This window comes from Chelon labrosus (assembly GCF_963514085.1).
Source record: "Chelon labrosus genome assembly, chromosome: 14".
NCBI lineage: Eukaryota > Metazoa > Chordata > Actinopteri > Mugiliformes > Mugilidae > Chelon > Chelon labrosus.
The window spans coordinates 3074815-3094188 of NC_140347.1; the positions used below are offsets into that span (position 1 = coordinate 3074815).

Below are 19374 nucleotides of genomic sequence, written 5' to 3' on the forward strand. Positions count from 1 at the left end.
GTCTCCTCCTGCTCCTTCTGTCTCTCAGTACTGAAGATGGCCCACTGAGGAGCGACGCTGCATCGGGACGCAGGAGACGTGGGTTCAAATCCCTGGAGGTATGTCACAAACTAACCTGTGTGAGTGTGTGAAACTAAAAATCAAAACTAAAACCTTCAAAATAAAACCAAACCTAAAAAACTAACACCTTCAAAATAAAATCAAAACTAAACCCTTCGTTCGTCGCTTGCGTTCGCGTCACTTTCATCTGTCGTCGATTTGTGACCTCCCTGACCTCTGAACCAGCTCCAGGTAAGTCCAGGTGTGTCGAGTAGCTAGCTTGATCAAAGCTAGCTAACGCGACAGATTTTTATTTATTTTTTTTTTTAAAGCTAGCTTGTTAGCGCACTAGCTTTCTGATCCAAACTAGATCAGAAACGAGCTGCAGTTACATGAACGCACAAATGTACATGAAGCGTTCACTGACTGTAGGAAATATCCAGACCTCAACATCAGGTTCATCAGGTCACGGTGTTTGGAGCTAAAAAGAGAATCAAACCTTTGACCTCGGCTCAGCGTCAGTGTGAAGCTGTGACTGGACATTTGACAGTGAAGTGCATGATGGGAGTTGTAGTTGTCGTTGAGTAGAGTTTGAAAGTAGAAATTAACCAGATGCTGGGAACCACATACATCCCCCCAAAACACCCAACCACCCCCCATGGTGTGGATGAGCTGAATCTGAACAACATGCTGTTTTGAGGACTTTCATTATTGAGTTTATTTACAATGGAGACTGCTTTTAGTTTTCGAAGTGTTATTATTCTGTCTCCTTATATAGAAAAAAAAGGTCCCTAATGAAAAGTGCTTATGCTGGATTAAAATAAATGGAGTATTTTCTACCACAGGAATTGTCATGACATTTTTGGGTCTTAAATTATATTTGTTGAGGTCTTAAAAAGGTCTTAAAAAGCATTAACTGACTATTAAAATGGTGCAAGAACCCTCTACTATTTCTGTATTTTCATTTTTATTCAGACAGTTTTTTCCTATTTTTGTAATCACATACGTTTATGTCAGAAATACATTCTACCACTCAGTAAGATCAAGGAGTCAAGTTTTCATTTGTGTCAAACACAACAGTACCAGACCTACAAGAGGTCTCCTTTCACATCTGCCTGCTTCTGAAGCTAACCTACTCTGTCTTGGAGGGACAGCGTTGATCAGCAGATCCAGACCCTTGTTGGACCTGAGCCTGGTACCTGCAGAGTTCTGGCTGGACTCACTGGAAGGTCCCATACGTTGGCTAACCTTTAACGCTGTTTGCTATGGTGAGAGGTGATGCCGGGTAAAAAACAGAGGAAACATGTTCACTACAGAAATAGATGATTAGTTTCCTAAAGTGTCTTTTTTTTTTTCTTTGTCTAAGTCATGTGACCTAACAAGTGTTTAAAAATAAAATCTCTTCATTTATCACCAGATGGTGGTGTTCATTCATTCAAGGCTGAAGACTGAGGTCAATGCATCTACAATTTACTACTTCTGATAATGACATTGATTAAACTTATTAATTCTATCAGTCTAATGTCAGAGGCAAACCTGAGAGCAGTCTAACCAGTTCAGTTTTCAGAACCTAAAGTATAGTTCCACTGCTCTGCCTCTGACACATTCTGTCTTGGTCGTCACAAAATTCAAAAAGATAAAGTCTTCACTTACAATCACATATATTTTTGTTCAAAACATCTTCATAAAACCTTCTCAACACAGGGAAGAACATCCTGAAGGCACAGCTTTATATGAAAGTTAAAAAGTTTGACACTAACTAAACACCAGTTAAGAATTTGACTTCAGTCATCAAGATAACTTCACTGACAGCTGAGTCATCAGTCAGAAACACAGTTTAAATGCTGCTGCTGGTTGAAAGCTACATTTAGTTCCTGATAGAGAGATGGTCTGAATCCAGTCCAAACCAGCCTGGAGACAGACATCGAGGACAAAATATTACAGGACACCACCTGGAATCTGGTTCTGAACCACATGTGTGACTTCAGATGAAATCATGTTTGGATTTATTTTATATACAAAGACCAAAATACAAGAAAGTCCCGTTATGTTTATATAAATGATTGTAGGATTCTTAACCGCTGCAAATTGTCTGAGTATTTTTAATTGACAACATTTATCAAACTAAATATCTAAACATGACATAACCAATGTCCTTTGCAGTTTGTTTCACTTTAAGGTTTCATGACTTATCATCTATAACTCATGGTTCATATTCAGCTCCAGTATTCATTCTTGATGGAGGAAGTCAGTATTTCATGTTACCTGAATTCAATCTGGTCTCCACTCCATGATTTGGTCCATGATCCTGGTTATAACAGTTCTATTAGAGAACAGCAGATAAACAACAGTGTCTTGTTATTCTTCCTGTTTACTTAATAGTAGTTAATGTAACCTTTTTAACCAATCAGGATCAAGAATTCTGAAAATAAAACTTTCATATATTCTCCATAACACCTTTAATTAACTTAGTGAAAGACAGATGATCTCAAATAAAATTTAACACTACAGTTTGTAGTAAAGTCATGTTTGTGTCTGGCAGCTGACTGAGCTCTTTATTAGTTTCACTTCTCGTCAGGTTTAACCTTTCAGAATTCTTCCTCATTTTACTTCATGTTTGTCTCAAAGAAGGTTTCATCCTAACGGCTCTTTTTACTTTTATCAGGTTGTAAAGAATCAGTCATTTATCCTCTGGAGGTGAAGCTGTCCATCTAAAAGCTGCTTTTAATCTATTCTTTCCAGCAAGACAGAAATGATCATTTAGCAAAGTAAGTTTTCATCTAATTAAATATAAAATCTGTTTAGATTCTAGTTTGAGCTTTTCTTCACACTGCAGTGAGTTGTATTGTGTTTTGTTTCATGGACTGTAACACACAGAAGAGTGTAGTGAGGAACAAGCTGATACTCAATGTGTTATTTCTCCCTATAATTATAATCTTCAACTTTCTCGTAAATAAGTAAATCAATCACTGCCTTCATGAGTTCCTGATCAAGTATGATCTGTATCACTACATAACAATCAGACAGCAAAAGAGTATGAACAACATAGGAGAGTAAAAACGTCTCAAAGGAGGACTGGATGTTAGAAGACAAATGACATTATAGAATAAAACAACTATCACTGCTTAGATGCTTTGTTTCAGTTCCCTACATGGATCATGTGATTACAGCTGGTTTCTCTGGTTGTGTGGTAATCTCATGCTAAAGCTAACTGGACACTTCCTGTCAGTGAACTGTTCCCTGAATTAGAAGGACTAAACACTCTCTGCAGCAGCTGTAAAGTACAAGACAACATCTATTTAAGCTAAAGTGATTCACAAACAAAGAGTTTTATTTCCTGTTCTGAGGATTTCAGAACATGTCAGCACATGAAGGACAGACTGTTGACACTCTAAAGAAGTCTCTCCAACTCAGAGCAGCTTTTCATTTTCACAGCTGCTTACATTTATTCTTTTGTGGAACTTTTGTGATTGATTATAATTTTGGGGCAAATTCACAAAAAGAAAAAAAAGAAAACGTGAATCTTTTTAATTTAAAATAGAAATGCAAAGTCAAATGTAATTATTTCAGTAAACTCTCTCCAGCTGGAGTTACAACCTTCAACAATATATTCTTCTTGTTTTATGGTTGATTTTATTCTGAAGAGACTTTGGACACACCTCATTTCCTCTCATGTACAGAGTCCAGGTGAGTTTAAGGCCCCGCCCATTAAAACTACCTGTGAACAGAAGAGAAGCAGCTTCTTTCCTCCACACACGAAGGTAGAAAGAGTCAGTAAATCAACCTGAGGTGAGTTCAGCAGGTGAGAGTCCAACATCTGTAAATGATTAACTGGATCATCATCATCTTTCTTCATCTTTAACAGAAACATTTTAAACATGGTTTAAACATTTAATGTCATTTAAAAATGATGCGGACAAACTTCCAACATGTGGTGTTTGCAAATGACTTTAATCAAATGAGATCAGACTGGTTTCCTCTCTAACGCTGCTCTCCTGACTATTAGTTTCTGTTCATTTAAACCCAACCGACTCATCTGGAGGACAGATATCAGTAGATCTGCTTTAAGTTCTGTTTTTAAAAGTTGACACAGCTCAATAAATAAAATGAAAACTAAAAACTGGCAGGTCAATTCAGATTAACAGATGTGTGAGACAGATGTGTTGGTAAGGCTGGTGTTATGGAACCAGGAAGTGAATTCTGGTGAAGTGATTAATTTATCTGTTTATTTAAATACTTTAATTTGTGTGAATATCTAAAAGGAAAAGAAAAAACTATTAAAAAAATGTCCTGAAACATGATTACATGCAGCATTTAAAGATGATAGAGTCAAAGTATTGATAAAACAAAAAAAAATAAAACTTCTATTTTTTTCTTTTGACTAAAACAAACAGAAAGTTAATATGAGACTTAACTTTCTACTGACTGATTAAAAAACTAAGAGTGTAACAAGTCAAAAACCAAAACAATAAACCAGGAAGTAGACTTGTGGTGACAACTGGTCCAGGTCTCTCTGGTCCAGGTCTCTCTGGTCCATGGATAATTGTGTTCAGTGTGGCACACTGAAAAAAAAGGGAGAAGAAGAAAATGTATGGCCATTTATTGTTTATTCATGTTTCAAGCACTTAATTACACATTCTTGTGATAAAAAATCATATTAATAATAATATTAAAAATCGTATTTTATTTATGCTTGTGGCACCAAGCACTATGCTACAACAGGCTAGAATCCGGAGTACAAAGTGTTAAATTTCACATTAAAACTGCGTGGAAAGTGCTAAGTTAGGAGGAAAATAAAAAGAGGAACTAATGGTCAGGTGTTGTTGCACCGCGAAGCTTCAGGTGAGTGACCCCTCCCTCTTCCTTCAGACGGAAATCAGGAAGAGAAGTTGGTGGTTCATGTCTTCAGTTTCTGACTCTGTTACTGTGTTTTCCAGACGACATCGAACCAAAGAAAGACAAAAAAATAAACTATTTGTTATTGTGGTCACTTACCCTGGGACCAGTAACACTAAATAAACCTGGTTCTTCTCCAGATTCCTAGAAATGAGAGCTGAACCCACCAAAGTGGGATGGAGCCCGTCTCTCCTTATCAGACCAGGCTTTCCCCAGAAAGTGTTCCAAACAAAAACACAAGTTCACGTCAGTTTTTTTTTTTTTTTTTTTTTTTTTTTAATGTTTTATGTCATTATAGGTAGTTAATATCCTACTGATGTATCTACTAGTGTCAGTTTTTCTATAGGGCAGGGCACAGTGGTGTGGTGGTTAGTAAGTTCACATTAAAACTGCGTGGACAAGTGCTGAGTTAGGAGGAAAATAAAAAGCGGAAGTAATGGTGAGGGGCTTCATGTGAGTGACTCCTCCCTCTTCCTTCAGACGGAAACCAGGAAGAGAAGCTGGTGACGGATGGTTCATGTATTCAGTTTCTGACTCTGTTACTGTGTCCGTGTTTAGAATCGCAAATAGCGAACTTTAGGAAAATGGTGACAGCTTCCTGTTACCGAGTGTGTGATGTGATTGAGTACAGCGTGATTAACTTTGGATGCTAAACTCAGGGGCGTAGCACCAAATTCTGGGCCCTGTACTCTCTTAATGTCACTGGGCCCCTTTCCATTCCAGTGCGTGAGCAATAAAAAAAATATATAAATTGGGGCATTTATTTATAAATAAACAAGCATAAATCGAGTTTTAAATTAAAATCAGATCAGATTATATTGATAACTGATACATGACACATTTTGATTTAAAAACATTTACAGGAGCCAACAACAGTACACAGAGAATCAAATCAAATAAATATATCAATAAATCTCATTTTTCAATAAAAGTGTTCCTCAGCTTGCAGAATGTAATTTACTGACTCTGGACTATGACAACGTTAGCGTTAATTGGATGCAGTTACAACAAGTAACCTCGGTTCACCTTTCAGACAGGGCAGAATGAGGGGAAGCAACTGTTAACTGCTTTCTATTTCTTTTTCTTTCCGCTCTTTCTTTTTCTGATACCCCAATTTGTGTATTTTGGGTGGCATGATGACAGCTAGCCTCCAGGTCATTCAGTCTGCGCTCACTGACGTACTTGTCGCCGGCCGCTGTCTATGGGCAGACTAAAACATTTTGCATCTGCAAGAGGGGGCCCCCAGAATAATATGTTGGGAGGGCTGGGACACAAAGTTCATTCTCTCAGTTGATGTTATCAATATATTTGAAATACAGTATGACACCAATTAATTGGAGGGCCCAATTCATTAAAAAAAAATAAAAAATCAGGATTTTCATGGCCCCTCTCCCTACTCGGGCCCTGGGTTGTCAGGTCCCCCTTTCCCCCCACTACCACGCACATGGCTAAACTTCTCTGTTTGACATGTTTATTTCATTTGGTAAAGTACTCATATTTAGAATAGTTGTTACTGTTTATTAAATGTGAGTTGTTTACAAGGTGTATACTACGGAGCCCCCGAAGGGACACGGAGAAAAAAAAAAATGATGGGTGAAAAAAAAAAAAAGGATGGTCTCTTCATTCAACTTATGTCCTCTTTTGGGATCTCTCTTGAATTCAAGAAGCTCTCCAAGTCGTCCTCCATTGCTCCTCTTCTTTCGTCAACAAAACACCGGTTTGGTCCAGAATACTTTGTTTCTCGGGATCTTGCAAAAGTCCGTCCTTTCTTTTTTTTCACCCATCATTTTTTTTTTTCCCCCGTGTCCCCTGGGGGGCTCCGTAGTATACATAATCTTTATTGAAGGAGTTATTTCTGATTTGTGGAGTTACAGGTGAGCACGTTCACCACCGAAATCCACCTGATTAGAGTTTAGATGACAGGTATTATGAGTTAAGCAGAATTCACTACGTGTAGTATGTTTGATGTTTTTGTTGTTGAAAGACATTTAAAGTAAGACTTTTTCGTTGTCGGTCATTTTGACTGACAAGGTCATAAAAATTCCGTCATAATCTATTTTTACCCGTCACTTTAATTTTTAATTTTTTAAAATGATAATAAAGACATATTCAGTAGCATTTCCTTTTCATTTTTACTTTAAGTACTTTTTTCAGAACAGTATTTACTTTAAATGGTAACCAAAAAAAAAAAAAAAAAGTTTCGGCTGCCGACACGTCTTGTCCGTACTCGGAATGGGACTGCTAGCGTAAACAGCTCTTGGACGGTACCGTAGGGTTGAAGCGCTTCGGTGGTAGGCTATGCAAATTCCATTTTGGTAGCCGTTAACTGCATAGACATTTAACATACATATATATTGTATATGGTCTATGGCAGCAGTTCCCAAACTTTTTTGGCCGCGCACCCCCTTCTATATCCCAACCGCGCTGACGCACCCCCAATCCCCCACACTTTAAAAAAAAAAAAAAACGCAACAAGCTTTTTTATATCCATATTAAAAGCAGCATGTTTAATCATGCTCACGTTACCAGAACACACATATAACAAAATAATCACGATCACAACAACGCGCTCTCACATTAAACTGAAACACTGTAACATTTTCAATATAATGAAACAAAGTTACGCACAAGTTTCCACTTTTAAGAGCAAAGAGGATGGATGACAGGCTCAGGCTCAGAGGCAGAAGGAAGGAAATATGAGGAAATATGGATAACATTTTCAGCCACATTAAACAAAAATTGCAGCAATGACAGTGGAGCTAACACAACCCCGTCATCATAACACAGCGGTTATGGAAATAAAATTAGAACGCCAGTAATTTGAATTAAATTGTAATAAAGTTACACACAACCCACAACATAAATAACAAAGAGGATAGGCTCAGAAACAGATAAAAAAAATGATCCATCTGACGATTTTCAAGTGCAGTGGAGCCGGCTCAGTTAGTTGCGCATATACGGTGCGTAGAAGAAGATAACTTCTTCTCCGCCATTGCATTTTGCATCTCACCCACCCCCTAGAGGCAGTTCACGCACCTCCAGGGGTGCGCGCACCACACTTTGGGAATCCCTGGTCTGTGGTTAGCCGAGCTCTGACGTGCGCATCAGTGTAATCGGTGTACCAGGAAATCGTGCACCGACAAAAGTTCCGCGATGTTTGGAACGCAAACTGCGATGAGAGACAAGAGCCAATTAATAAGGTCACTCGCCACCAAGTGATCAGGGGTGTGAATTGCAATCTGTCAAAATGACGGATGGCCCTCAGAGTTTTCCGTCATATTTTTAAAAAAAACGGTCAATGACGGAAAATATTCGGTTGATGCGACCCCTGATTGGAACCATCTTATAGCTGTAGTATGGTTATGAGTGATGTATTGTCACTAATTGAGCAGTATGTTTAGAGTTAAAGGTAAATGCTAAAACGTGATCTGAACTTTTGATCTGATTGCACTGTGTTATAGAACAGCGGGTTTCAAAGTGTGAGGCGCGGGAAAAAATACAAAAAAAGTGTATCATCTGGTTAGCTAACTACAGCGGGGCAAAATGGATCGATTTTTAGTATCTAAGGTGAAAGTGAGAGTGGACACAGAGGCGAGCAGAAAACGGAGGAAGTATGACGCTGATTATTTAAAGTTTGGTTTTTTATGCATTGGGGCTGACGATGCTTCGTTGCCACAGTGTGTTATTTGCAAAGAGGTGCTAGCTAACGACAGTATGCGACCATGTAAACTCCGGCGTCATATTGAAACTAAGCACCACAGTTGAACAACCAAGCCGTGGGAGTTTTTTGATAGGAAACTTAATGAATTGCGTTCAAAGAAGAAAGCCATCCAGACATTTGCTACTGTAAATACCAAGGCAACCGAGGCATCACACCGCGTAGCGTTACGCATTGTGAAGGTGGGGAAACCCCACAACATTGGTGAGACATTGCTCCTCCCTGCTGCCAAAGATATGTGTTCGGTAATGATGGGTGAAGCTGCTGCTGCCAAGCTGGATGCCATCCCGATGTCTGACAACACCATCCAGCGCCTCATCTCCGACATGGTAGCTGATGTGGAGGAGCAGGTTCTGGACGCTATCCATGAGAGCCCTTTCTTCTCCATTCAGCTGGGCGAGTCCACTGATGTGGCTAACTGTGCACAGCTAATGGTGTATGTGCGCTTTATTAAAGAGCTCAGAGTCCAGGAGGAGTTTCTGTTTTTCTATCCTCTGCTGGGGCGCACTACAGCAGCAGAAATCTTCAAGGCTTTGACTTGATTCAGGAAAATCATATTGACTGGAGCCGCTGTTGTGGAATATGTACTGATGGTGCGAGGGCAATGACAGGCCGCCACAGCGGTCTAGTAAAACAGGTGCAAGCGGTTGCACCCGCCGCTGTTTGGTCACACTGTATTATCCATCGCCAGGCCTTGGCAACCAAGAGGATGCCCAAAGAGCTGCGCGCGGTCCTGGATGAGGCAGTAAAAATTGTAAACCTAATTAAATCACGCGCCATGAATGCCCGTCTCTTCTCTATTCTCTGCAGTGAGATGGGGGCTCACTTCCATCAGCTGCTCCTGCACTCCGAGGCTGTCGCAGGGCAAGGTCCTCACCCGCTTGTGTGATGTGCGCGAGGAAGTCCTCCTCTTCCTCGCCAAAATCAACTCCCCGCTGGTGAAGCATATGGAGGAAGCATAAACATATTTCAGTGTTTCAGCCCAATATGTAAGCGTTAATGTGGGATAACGTCGGATGAGTGAACATGTGTTTAAAAAATTAGTTGAAATGTTAAATAGTTGTTTTTTTTAAGTGAAGATGTTTTTTAACAAAAATATGTTTGTATGTATTTAAAATATGTTTAAAAACACACAAAGATGTTAAAATGTGTTTTAAAAAGATGTACATACACAAAGATTTGAGCACATTCATAAATAAAGATATTTAAAATGTTTTACATACATGTTTAAGATGTTTAAAAAAAGATGTGTATGACATTTATTGTTGAAACCTTTTTTTTCAAGCCTGTGTGGAACATTCAAAGCAGCAGAAATAAGACTCTCCTGTATCCAGCTGTGTCCATGGAGAGAGACCAGTCCATCAAACATGGACAGAAGTCAGCTGATCCAGGGTAAGAAAAGAAAAAATACATATCTCTGACAAAGATAGGACTTTCTATTTAAGCTTTGAGGACTTCAATTACAAAATAACTCAGAATGTGTATTAATCTGCTTTATATTTTAACAGGATCCATCAGCAAAGACCAGATCCCTCTGGAATCACATCTGTGTCCATGAAGAGTGACTGGTCTAGGAGTCGACCTCCCGACTTCAAAGATGAACAGCAGTCTGCTGATCCAGGGTCAGAATTAACACAGATCTATTAATCATTATTCAGTTCTGTTCATTAGACTGTCATGTTTTTGTCCAGAGTTTATCTGTCATTTAGTTTCCTCTGTTAAAACACCACATTCAGTAATCAGAGCAGTGTTTGTTGTTCTCATCTTGTGTTTGTGGCATCAATAAAATGATGATCATCACCAAAGTGTGTTTGTTAAAGAAGTTAGTTTGAATCGAAGATGTTTCTCCACAGATTTCAGCAGCAGATCTCAGTGGTTTCCAGTGATCGTCATCACAAAGACCTGGACTCCATATTCATGGTGAGTAAATGTTCAATCACAGCTACTACTGCCAACCTCAACAACCACAAACTAGCATTCTGGTTGGAGAAGTCTTCATGTTGAATGCTGTCAACAAGCAGCCTTTCAGATCAACATGATTGTGTTCTGATCATTTAAATTGGATTATTATTCTGTTCCAGCTGCTGGAGGAGAACATCATCAGTTTTATGAAGAACGAGCTGAAGAAGATCCAGAAGGTTCTGAGTCTAGATTACCCAGAATGCTTCGAGAGTCAGAGGGAGGATGAGGAGGTGTTGGAGGGTGAGGATGAAGAGCAGGGGAGGAGGAGCAGAGATTTATTTGTGAAGATCACAGTGAACTTCCTGAGGAGAATGAAGCAGGAGGAGCTGGCTGACTGTCTGCAGAGCAGTAAGAGGATTTAACAGCTTTAACTTGATGGAAAGAGGAAATGGAGGAAACATGGGAGAAGTTTATATTTCTAGACTCTGATGTTAATATGATGAAAACATCTGAATCACATCTATGAGTTCACTGATTCATTACATTTCTTGTTCATTCAGGAACTCCTGCTGCAGAGTGTGGGCATAAAGTTAAATCTACTCTGAAGGAGAAGTTCCAGTGTATGTTTGAAGGGATTGCTGAAGCAGGAAACTCAACCCTTCTGAGTGAGATCTACACAGAGCTCTACATCACAGAGGGAGGGACTGCAGAGGTCAATGATGAACATGAGGTCAGACAGATTGAAACAGCATCCAGGAAACCAGACAGACCAGAAACAAGTATCAGACAAGAAGACCTCTTTAAAGCCTCACCTGGAAGACATGGTCCAATCAGAAGAGTGATGACAAAGGGAGTGGCTGGCATTGGGAAAACAGTCTTAACACAGAAGTTCACTCTGGACTGGGCTGAAGACAAAGCCAACCAGGACATCCTCTTCATATTTCCATTGACTTTCAGGGAGCTGAATGTGGTGAAAGAGAGAAAGTTCAGCTTGGTGGAACTTGTTCATCACTTCTTTACTGAAACCAAAGAAGCAGGAATCTGCAGCTTTGAAGAGTTCCAGGTTGTGTTCATCTTTGACGGTCTGGATGAGTGTCGACTTCCTCTGGACTTCCACAAGACTGAGATCCTGACTGATGTTACAGAGTCCACCTCAGTGGATGTCCTGCTGACAAACCTCATCAGGGGGAAACTGCTTCCCTCTGCTCACCTCTGGATAACCACACGACCTGCAGCAGCCAATCAGATCCCTCCTTACTGTTTTGACATGGTGACAGAGGTCAGAGGGTTCACTGACCCCCAGAAGGAGGAGTACTTCAGGAAGAGATTCAGAGATGAGGAGCAGGCCAGCAGGATCATCTCCCACATCAAGACATCACGAACCCTCCACATCATGTGTCACATCCCAGTCTTCTGCTGGATCACTGCTACAGTTCTGGAGGATGTGTTGGAAACCAGAGAGGGAGGAGAGCTGCCCAAGACCCTGACTGAGATGTACATCCACTTCCTGGTGGTTCAGACCAAAGTGAAGAAGGTCAAGTATGATGGAGGAGCTGAGACAGATCCACACTGGAGTCCAGAGAGCAGGAAAATGATTGAGTCTCTGGGAAAACTGTCCTTTAATCAGCTGCTGAAAGGAAACCTGATCTTCTATGAATCAGACCTGACAGAGTGTGGCATCGATATCAGAGCAGCCTCAGTGTACTCAGGAGTGTTCACACAGATCTTTAAAGAAGAGAGAGGACTGTACCAGGACAAGGTGTTCTGCTTCGTCCATCTGAGCGTTCAGGAGTTTCTGGCTGCTCTTCATGTCCATCTGACCTTCATCAACTGTGATGTCAACCTGATGGAAGAACAACACACTACATCTCTGAAGTCTGAAGTCTTTAGAATCAAACCTGAAGTAACACGTTTCCACCAGAGTGCTGTGGACAAGGCTTTACAGAGTCCAAATGGACACCTGGACTTGTTCCTCCGCTTCCTCCTGGGTCTTTCACTGGAGACCAATCAGATTCTCCTACGAGGCCTGCTGACACAGACAGGAAGTAGCTCACAGACCAATCAGGAAACAGTCCAGTACATCAAGGAGAAGTTCAGTGAGAATCTGTCTGCAGAGAGAAGCATCAATCTGTTCCACTGTCTGAATGAACTGAATGATGGTTCTCTAGTGGAGGAGATCCAACAGTCCCTGAGATCAGGAAGTCTCTCCACAGATAAACTGTCTCCTGCTCAGTGGTCAGCTCTGGTCTTCATCTTACTGTCATCAGAAAAAGATCTGGACGTGTTTGACCTGAAGAAATACTCTGCTTCAGAGGACACTCTTCTGAGGCTGCTGCCCGTGGTCAACGCCTCCAACAAAGCTCTGTAGGTGGATTTAGGAACTATTTGAAACATGATTCATTTACTAAATGTCAAATTAAACATTTTATGTTGATTCTTCTTCAGGCTGAGCAGTTGTAACCTCTCAGAGAGAAGCTGTGAAGCTCTGTCCTCAGTTCTCAGCTCCCAGTCCTCCAGTCTGAGAGAGGTGGACCTGAGTAACAACAACCTGCAGGATTCAGGAGTGAATCTGCTGTCTGCTGGACTGGAGAGTCCTCAGTGCAAACTGGAAACTTTCAGGTAAAAATAAAAACATTTCTTAAGTAGCAGTTTGGTTTTGCACAACCATTCCCGTTTAGTGTTTTTCACATTACAGTATAGGTACTCTTTAGCTTGATATAGTAGAAAATGTCATTTATAATCGGACAAAATATTAATATAAATCATATAAAATGTGTAAATTCTACTTTTTCAGGCTGAGCAGTTGTAACCTCTCAGAGAGAAGCTGTGAAGCTCTGTCCTCAGCTCTCAGCTCCCAGTCCTCCAGTCTGAGAGAGCTGGACCTGAGTAACAACAACCTGCAGGATTCAGGAGTGAAGCTGCTGTGTGCTGGACTGGAGAGTCCTCACTGTAAACTGGAAACTCTCAGGTCAGGATACAGCTGGTTGTTGATCAGTTAAATCCTGATTTAGGTTCATGTTGGTGCAAAAGTTCAACATCTGGAGGATTTTCCTTCTTCTTCTTGAGTTTGTGATATTTTTCTATCTCCAGTCTGTCAGGTTGTCTGATCACAGAGGAAGGCTGTTCTTCTCTGGCCTCAGCTCTGAGCTCCAACCCCTCCCATCTGAGAGAGCTGGACATGAGCTACAACCATCCAGGAGACAAGGGAGTGAAGCTGCTGTCTGCTAGACTGGAGGATCCACTCTGGAGACTGGACACTCTCAGGTATGGACAGACAACAGGAGCTCACACAGTGTAGATTTGTCAGTAACACTTTATAATAATGTCACACTATGAAGCATTAGTAAAGCATTAGTAAACACTTAATTTATAATTTATAAACCGTTAGTCCTACATTAATAGATTATTTGTAAGCAGTTCATAAATACAGCTGTAAATGTTTCAGTCATCACTGATAAACATGTGTATACCATGTTTAATAATTATATTTTCATTCTTCACAAATGATTAGTTTGTCATTAATAAATTCATTATTAATGTATTTACAAACTTGTTATTAAGGAGTTTTCAGTGGTCCATAAGACAATTTACAAAGTGTAAGTAAAGGAATAACAAACAATTTAAATGTACATTTATGCATCTTATTATTGACACATGTATTAATAGTTACTAACTGTGTTAATAGATGGTTTGTAAACATGTAATCTTACTGTAATTCATGTTTAATTAAGGTAGTTCTTAACCATTTATTGATTGTTAGTAAACTTAATGTAAAGTGAGGACTATTTATGCCTTATAAAGCATTTATAAAGGCTCAGTTAACAGGAAATAAAGCCAAATACAACTCAGTGATACAGAACATCCATATATTTATTTCAGGTTTACATTTAACATTTAACATTACATTGTTACTGCTATTCAAGCATTAGTTTAACAATTTAAAGTCAAATCTTACATTTAGAAAAACATCATTATTAAAGTTAACACATCTGGGCTGTAACAAGGAATCAGTGATGAAGTGAAGACTTTCAAATTGTTCTCTGCACTGACCAGAAGTCCTGTTAGTCCAGCTCTTCACGCCCTCCCGGAACACTTAAAAAATTCAGACTCAGTCACCACCTTCAAATCTCACCTCAAAACTTATTTATTCACACAGGCCTACTCCATTCCATAGTCTCACTTCTATCTCCCATTCTATCTGTCATTTGTATGTAACTATATGTTCTATATTATGCTTGTGTGTACTTTAATTGTGTTTTATTTTAACTATTTCGTGTATTGAATTGTGTTTTATTTTAAACAATTTGTACGGTGACCTTGAGTGTCATGAAAGGTGCCTATAAATAAAATGTATTATTATTATTATTATTATCATCTCATTTTGGACGTCACTGCAGCCTGTCTGGATCAGCTGGAGGAAAACTATACACAGACAAATAGACATGTCAAATAATGTTATATAACATACTGAATATAACTCTTAGCACTGTTCAACAGGTCATCATTTATTTAAGGAAAAAGGCTGAACACCACAGTCATCAAATTCTGTTCTCAGTGTGACAGTGTTTGTTCTTGTTTAGTTCCAGGCTTATTTATGACAATCACAGTCAAATGAATGTACAAGTAAACTATATTCACTTGTGTAAGACACCACTGACATACATTTAGCAGGCCTTTTAACAGTTAGTGACAAGAAGGTGTCTGTTTTAGACAGAATATTAATACAAAGAATCACATTTTGGTTTCATGATCAATATTTGACAGTGGAGACTGAGCTCTGTTTATTTCTACATTTCATTATCTTTCAGACAGTGAAACATCAGAGACAGTCTATACTGATGAGTTTCAGTCTGTTTCTGTGTCTCACTGATAAACTGATGAACTCTGCTTCATGTTGAACAGCAGTTAGGACTCATGTTGGATAGAAAATCATTCTGACTGTGTTTCTTCCTCCAGGATGGACCATGGTGGAGAGCAGTGGTTAAAACCGGATGTCAGGAAGTGTAAGTTTGACTAATGATGATAAAAGATCAAAGTGTCAGTTTGTCTTTAAATCCAAAGCTGATAGTTGTGGTATTTATTCATTCAAACATCACTGACAAGAGAATCCTGACTAAAAGTATCATCATTAAACTTTATATTAATGAACAACAGATCAGTGAGTAAAGAAAGAATAAATCCATCAGATGTGTCAGATGATAAACTGCAGCTGTGTTGTGTCTTTTTCTCTCCATCAGATTTCTGTCAACTTGAAGTGGACACAAACTCAGTCGACAGAAACCTCAAACTGTCTGACAACAACAGGAAGGTGACATATGTGAGAGAGGAGCAGCCATATCCTGATCATCCAGACAGATTTGACTGTTATCAGCTGCTGTGTGGAAATGTTCTGACTGGTCGCTGTTACTGGGAGGTTGAGTGGAGACGAGGTGTTTTTATATCAGTGAGTTACAGAGGAATCAGAAGGAAAGGAGACATGAATGACAGCTTGTTTGGATGGAATGATCAGTCCTGGTGTCTGTTCTGCTCTGATGATGGTTATTCTGTCCGTCACAATAACATAACAACATCCATCTCCTCTTCCTCTGTCTCTAACAGAGTATCAGTGTATGTGGACTGTCCTGCTGGAACTCTGTCATTCTACAGAGTCTCCTCTGACATACTGATCCACCTCTACACCTTCAACACCACATTCACTCAACCTCTCTATCCTGGATTTGGGTTGTGGTCATCTGTTTCCTCAGTGTCTCTGTGTTCTCTGTAGGAAGGAGAGTCTTTGAAGTGACAGCAGCTTCAACTCTGAGGTTTAAATGTTGATGGTGGATGATGTTTCTCTTTGGTTTACAGTTGAATCACTGATTGTGATTTGATGTCAGAATATGTTTGGTCTTAGAAGTAGTGAAATGATCTCCTAACCACTGAACTCCTGGAAAAACTGGACCGACTTTGATGATCACTTCTATCTGGATAATCCTGGACACATGAAGATCAAACTGAGAGGTCTCATGTCTGAAACTGGTTATTGTGAATTCAGCTATACACGTATCCTGAAGTACAAACAGTATTACTCTGTATTTTCCATTTGCTGAAGTAGAAGTTTTCCTATTAAAATCTTATTCTACTCTGTGACCACACTGCTATCTAATCAGCCTTGATGATTTTACCTTGTGTAACTGTATTAATGTATTTCTCCATAATCAGTGATGTTTAATGTAACATGGAGTAGGTGACTCTTGTAAATCATAATTTAAATAATTTATCAGGTGAGGAGAAATTCTGTTTGTGCCTCAAAGGCTGGTTTCCTCTGGCAGAATAAATCCCAGAAACTCGGGTAATACAGCATTGTGTTACTTTTGCACTGCCTCTACTACAGGGTTCCTGTGGGTCCTTAAAAAGTCTCAAAATGTCTTAAATTAAAATCCGGGTAATTAAGGTCTTAAATTGTCTAAAATTTACCGTAAATTTGCTGTAGGTATTAAATTTCCAGACAGTGCATTTAATGCCGATGAGAAAGCCCAGTGGCCCACCATAAAACATCTAATAGCGTGTATTTGTTTGATTAACTTAGTAAAAATACCGTGTCGTAAATGAGAGACTCTGCGTGTAAATTTAACGACAAATGGATGGAAGAGGATTTATTTAGGAGGTGGTTGGTGCCTGCAGAGAATAAGAACGAGGCAATGTGCAAATTGTGCACAAAGACTTTTTCGTTAGGGACCATGGGGCTCAAAGCCGTCTAGTCTCATATGAAAGGAGGAAAGTAGCAGCGGTACACGGCAGCAGCTAGCCATAGCCGGGGCCAGGCTAATCCCTGCTGTAGGGGAACCAGTCGTCCTCTCAATTCTCCCCCTCTCTGGAATTTAAATTTACGAAGTTGTTTTACAGAAGAACTCTTCTAACAGATCAACCTTTTACACCTTAGTCATAAAGGTGCCATGTCCAAACACTGAACAGACCCATGCTATCGGATCTCCCTGATGCTGAGGATGTCTGAGCCAAAAAGACAGATTTACAATTCTTGTGGAATTTCCCACTCTTGTTTCTGGACTAATTAGTCCTGAATCGAAAGAACATCAACGCGATGTCAGGAACTACAAATAATTAATTAATTGACTTCTACTTCATAAGGACAAAGTCTAGAAACCTTAATGTTATGTTAAATTATGTTTTAAACTTGTGATGTACTAATTTTCTTTTTCAGAGACACATACATGCAAACATACCACTATAACAGGTTTTTGCCCCCCCTCTCCGAGAGTGACCGAGGGAGTGAAAAACAGATAAGCAGGTCGTAAATAACTTTCTTTCCCCAGAACCAGACTCCGATCTGCATTTCTCCTCTCTAAAAAGACCCTAAGTTTGATAATATGACTATCGAAATTGTAATAACCTGGTAAGTTATATATTATTGTTCAGGAAGTGCTTACGATCACAATGAGACGATTTTGATCCTTGTACGATAAAGCTAGCCCAAATTCACATATATGTCACAGTAAGGATGGATCAACATTGCCATCAAGTGGCTATCTTTAAAAGTATTTTCTCTCTTTTAATCAATTGTTGAAGTTAAAGAATGTAGAAACTTAGATATGTTCTCATAATAATAGTAGCTATTAGTTTAAATCATAACTATTGGAATTGTTATTATAGAAACCCCAACCTTTTATTATTAGCAAAATGTCACCGTAAATAGAACTTGAGTTTATTAATTTATTGATGCTTTTGAGTTACTTTGATGTGGTCATTCTGATACGTCATCTTGTCATGTTGTAATCCATTCCAATCCAATTTTATTTGTTAAGCACTTTAAAAACAACCACAGCTGACCAAAGTGCTGTACAGAGAAATAAAATAATAAAATAATAAGTACTGTGTCGCTTCAAAAGGACACTGATAAGTAAAAGACAAAACCGCTCAAAAGACATAGAAGATTAAGAAAAATAAATAAATTAAATAAATTAAAAAACATAAAACAAGAGTAAAAACATAAAACATGAGTAAAAATAACAGTCATACAATCCAAACAATAAGTAAAATAGAGTCCAATGTCTTGCTACGTGTCAAAAGCCAAGGAGAAAAGGTGGGTTTTAACAAGAGATTTAAAAACAGACAGAGAGGAGGCCTGTCTGATGTGCTGGGGCAGATCATTCCATAGATTTGGAGCTGCAACAGCAAAAGCACGGTCACCTCTGAGCTTCCGCTTAGTTTTAGGCTGTCTCAGGAGCAGCTGATCAGCTGACCTGAGACAGCGAGTAGGTGTGTAAGGGTGCAGAATCTCAGAGAGGTACGGTGGGGCAAGACCATTCAGGGACTTAAAAGCGAATAAAAGAATTTTAAAATGAATCCTAAAATGTATGGGCAGCCAGTGGAGTGAGGCTAAAATGGGGGTAATGTGCTCGGGCTTGCGTGTGCCGGTTAAAAGACGTGCAGCAGCATTTTGGACCATCTGGAGACGGGCGATGGAGGAAGCATTTACCCCCACATAAAGGGCGTTGCAGTAATCCAGCCGAGTGGTGACAAAGGCGTGGATTACAACTTCAAACTGTTGCCTTGAGAGAATCGGCTTTATTTTAGCAAGCTGCCTCAAATGATAAAAACTAGATTTGACGACTGCCCTGATCTGGCTGTCAAACTTGAGCTCTGCATCCACTTTAACCCCTAGGTTAGTGATGACTGGTTTGGTACACTGGGCCAAAGAGCCCAGATCAGGGGGGTGTTCCAGTGGTGCCGCCAAAAACCATCACTTCAGTCTTCTTTTCATTAAAATTTAAAAAGTTTAAAGCCATCCAGGCCTTAATGTCATCAAGACACTTAACTAG

The 19374-nt window shown here is 39.5% G+C and overlaps 1 protein-coding gene and 1 pseudogene across 2 annotated transcripts in view; both read left to right on the forward strand.

Moving 5' to 3' along the window:
• The first annotated feature begins 8904 nt into the window (after positions 1-8904).
• The window catches only part of LOC311499380, a 44677-nt pseudogene continuing 34207 nt past the window's right edge, over positions 8905-19374 (forward strand). Inside the window, exons 1-6 of the transcript in view lie at positions 8905-9049; positions 9464-9591; positions 9939-10045; positions 10162-10275; positions 10507-10573; positions 10735-10963. The product of the transcript in view is annotated as an uncharacterized misc_RNA (transcript). The remainder of the gene's footprint in view (positions 9050-9463; positions 9592-9938; positions 10046-10161; positions 10276-10506; positions 10574-10734; positions 10964-19374) is intronic.
• Positions 11078-16319, forward strand: LOC311499356 (NLR family CARD domain-containing protein 3-like; the record flags this gene model as incomplete). Its single annotated transcript, XM_084560312.1, has 7 exons — positions 11078-11081; positions 11131-12919; positions 13001-13174; positions 13350-13523; positions 13646-13819; positions 15512-15558; positions 15793-16319. 7 exons carry the CDS (start codon positions 11078-11080, stop codon positions 16317-16319), a joined length of 2889 nt encoding a protein of 962 aa, XP_084416438.1.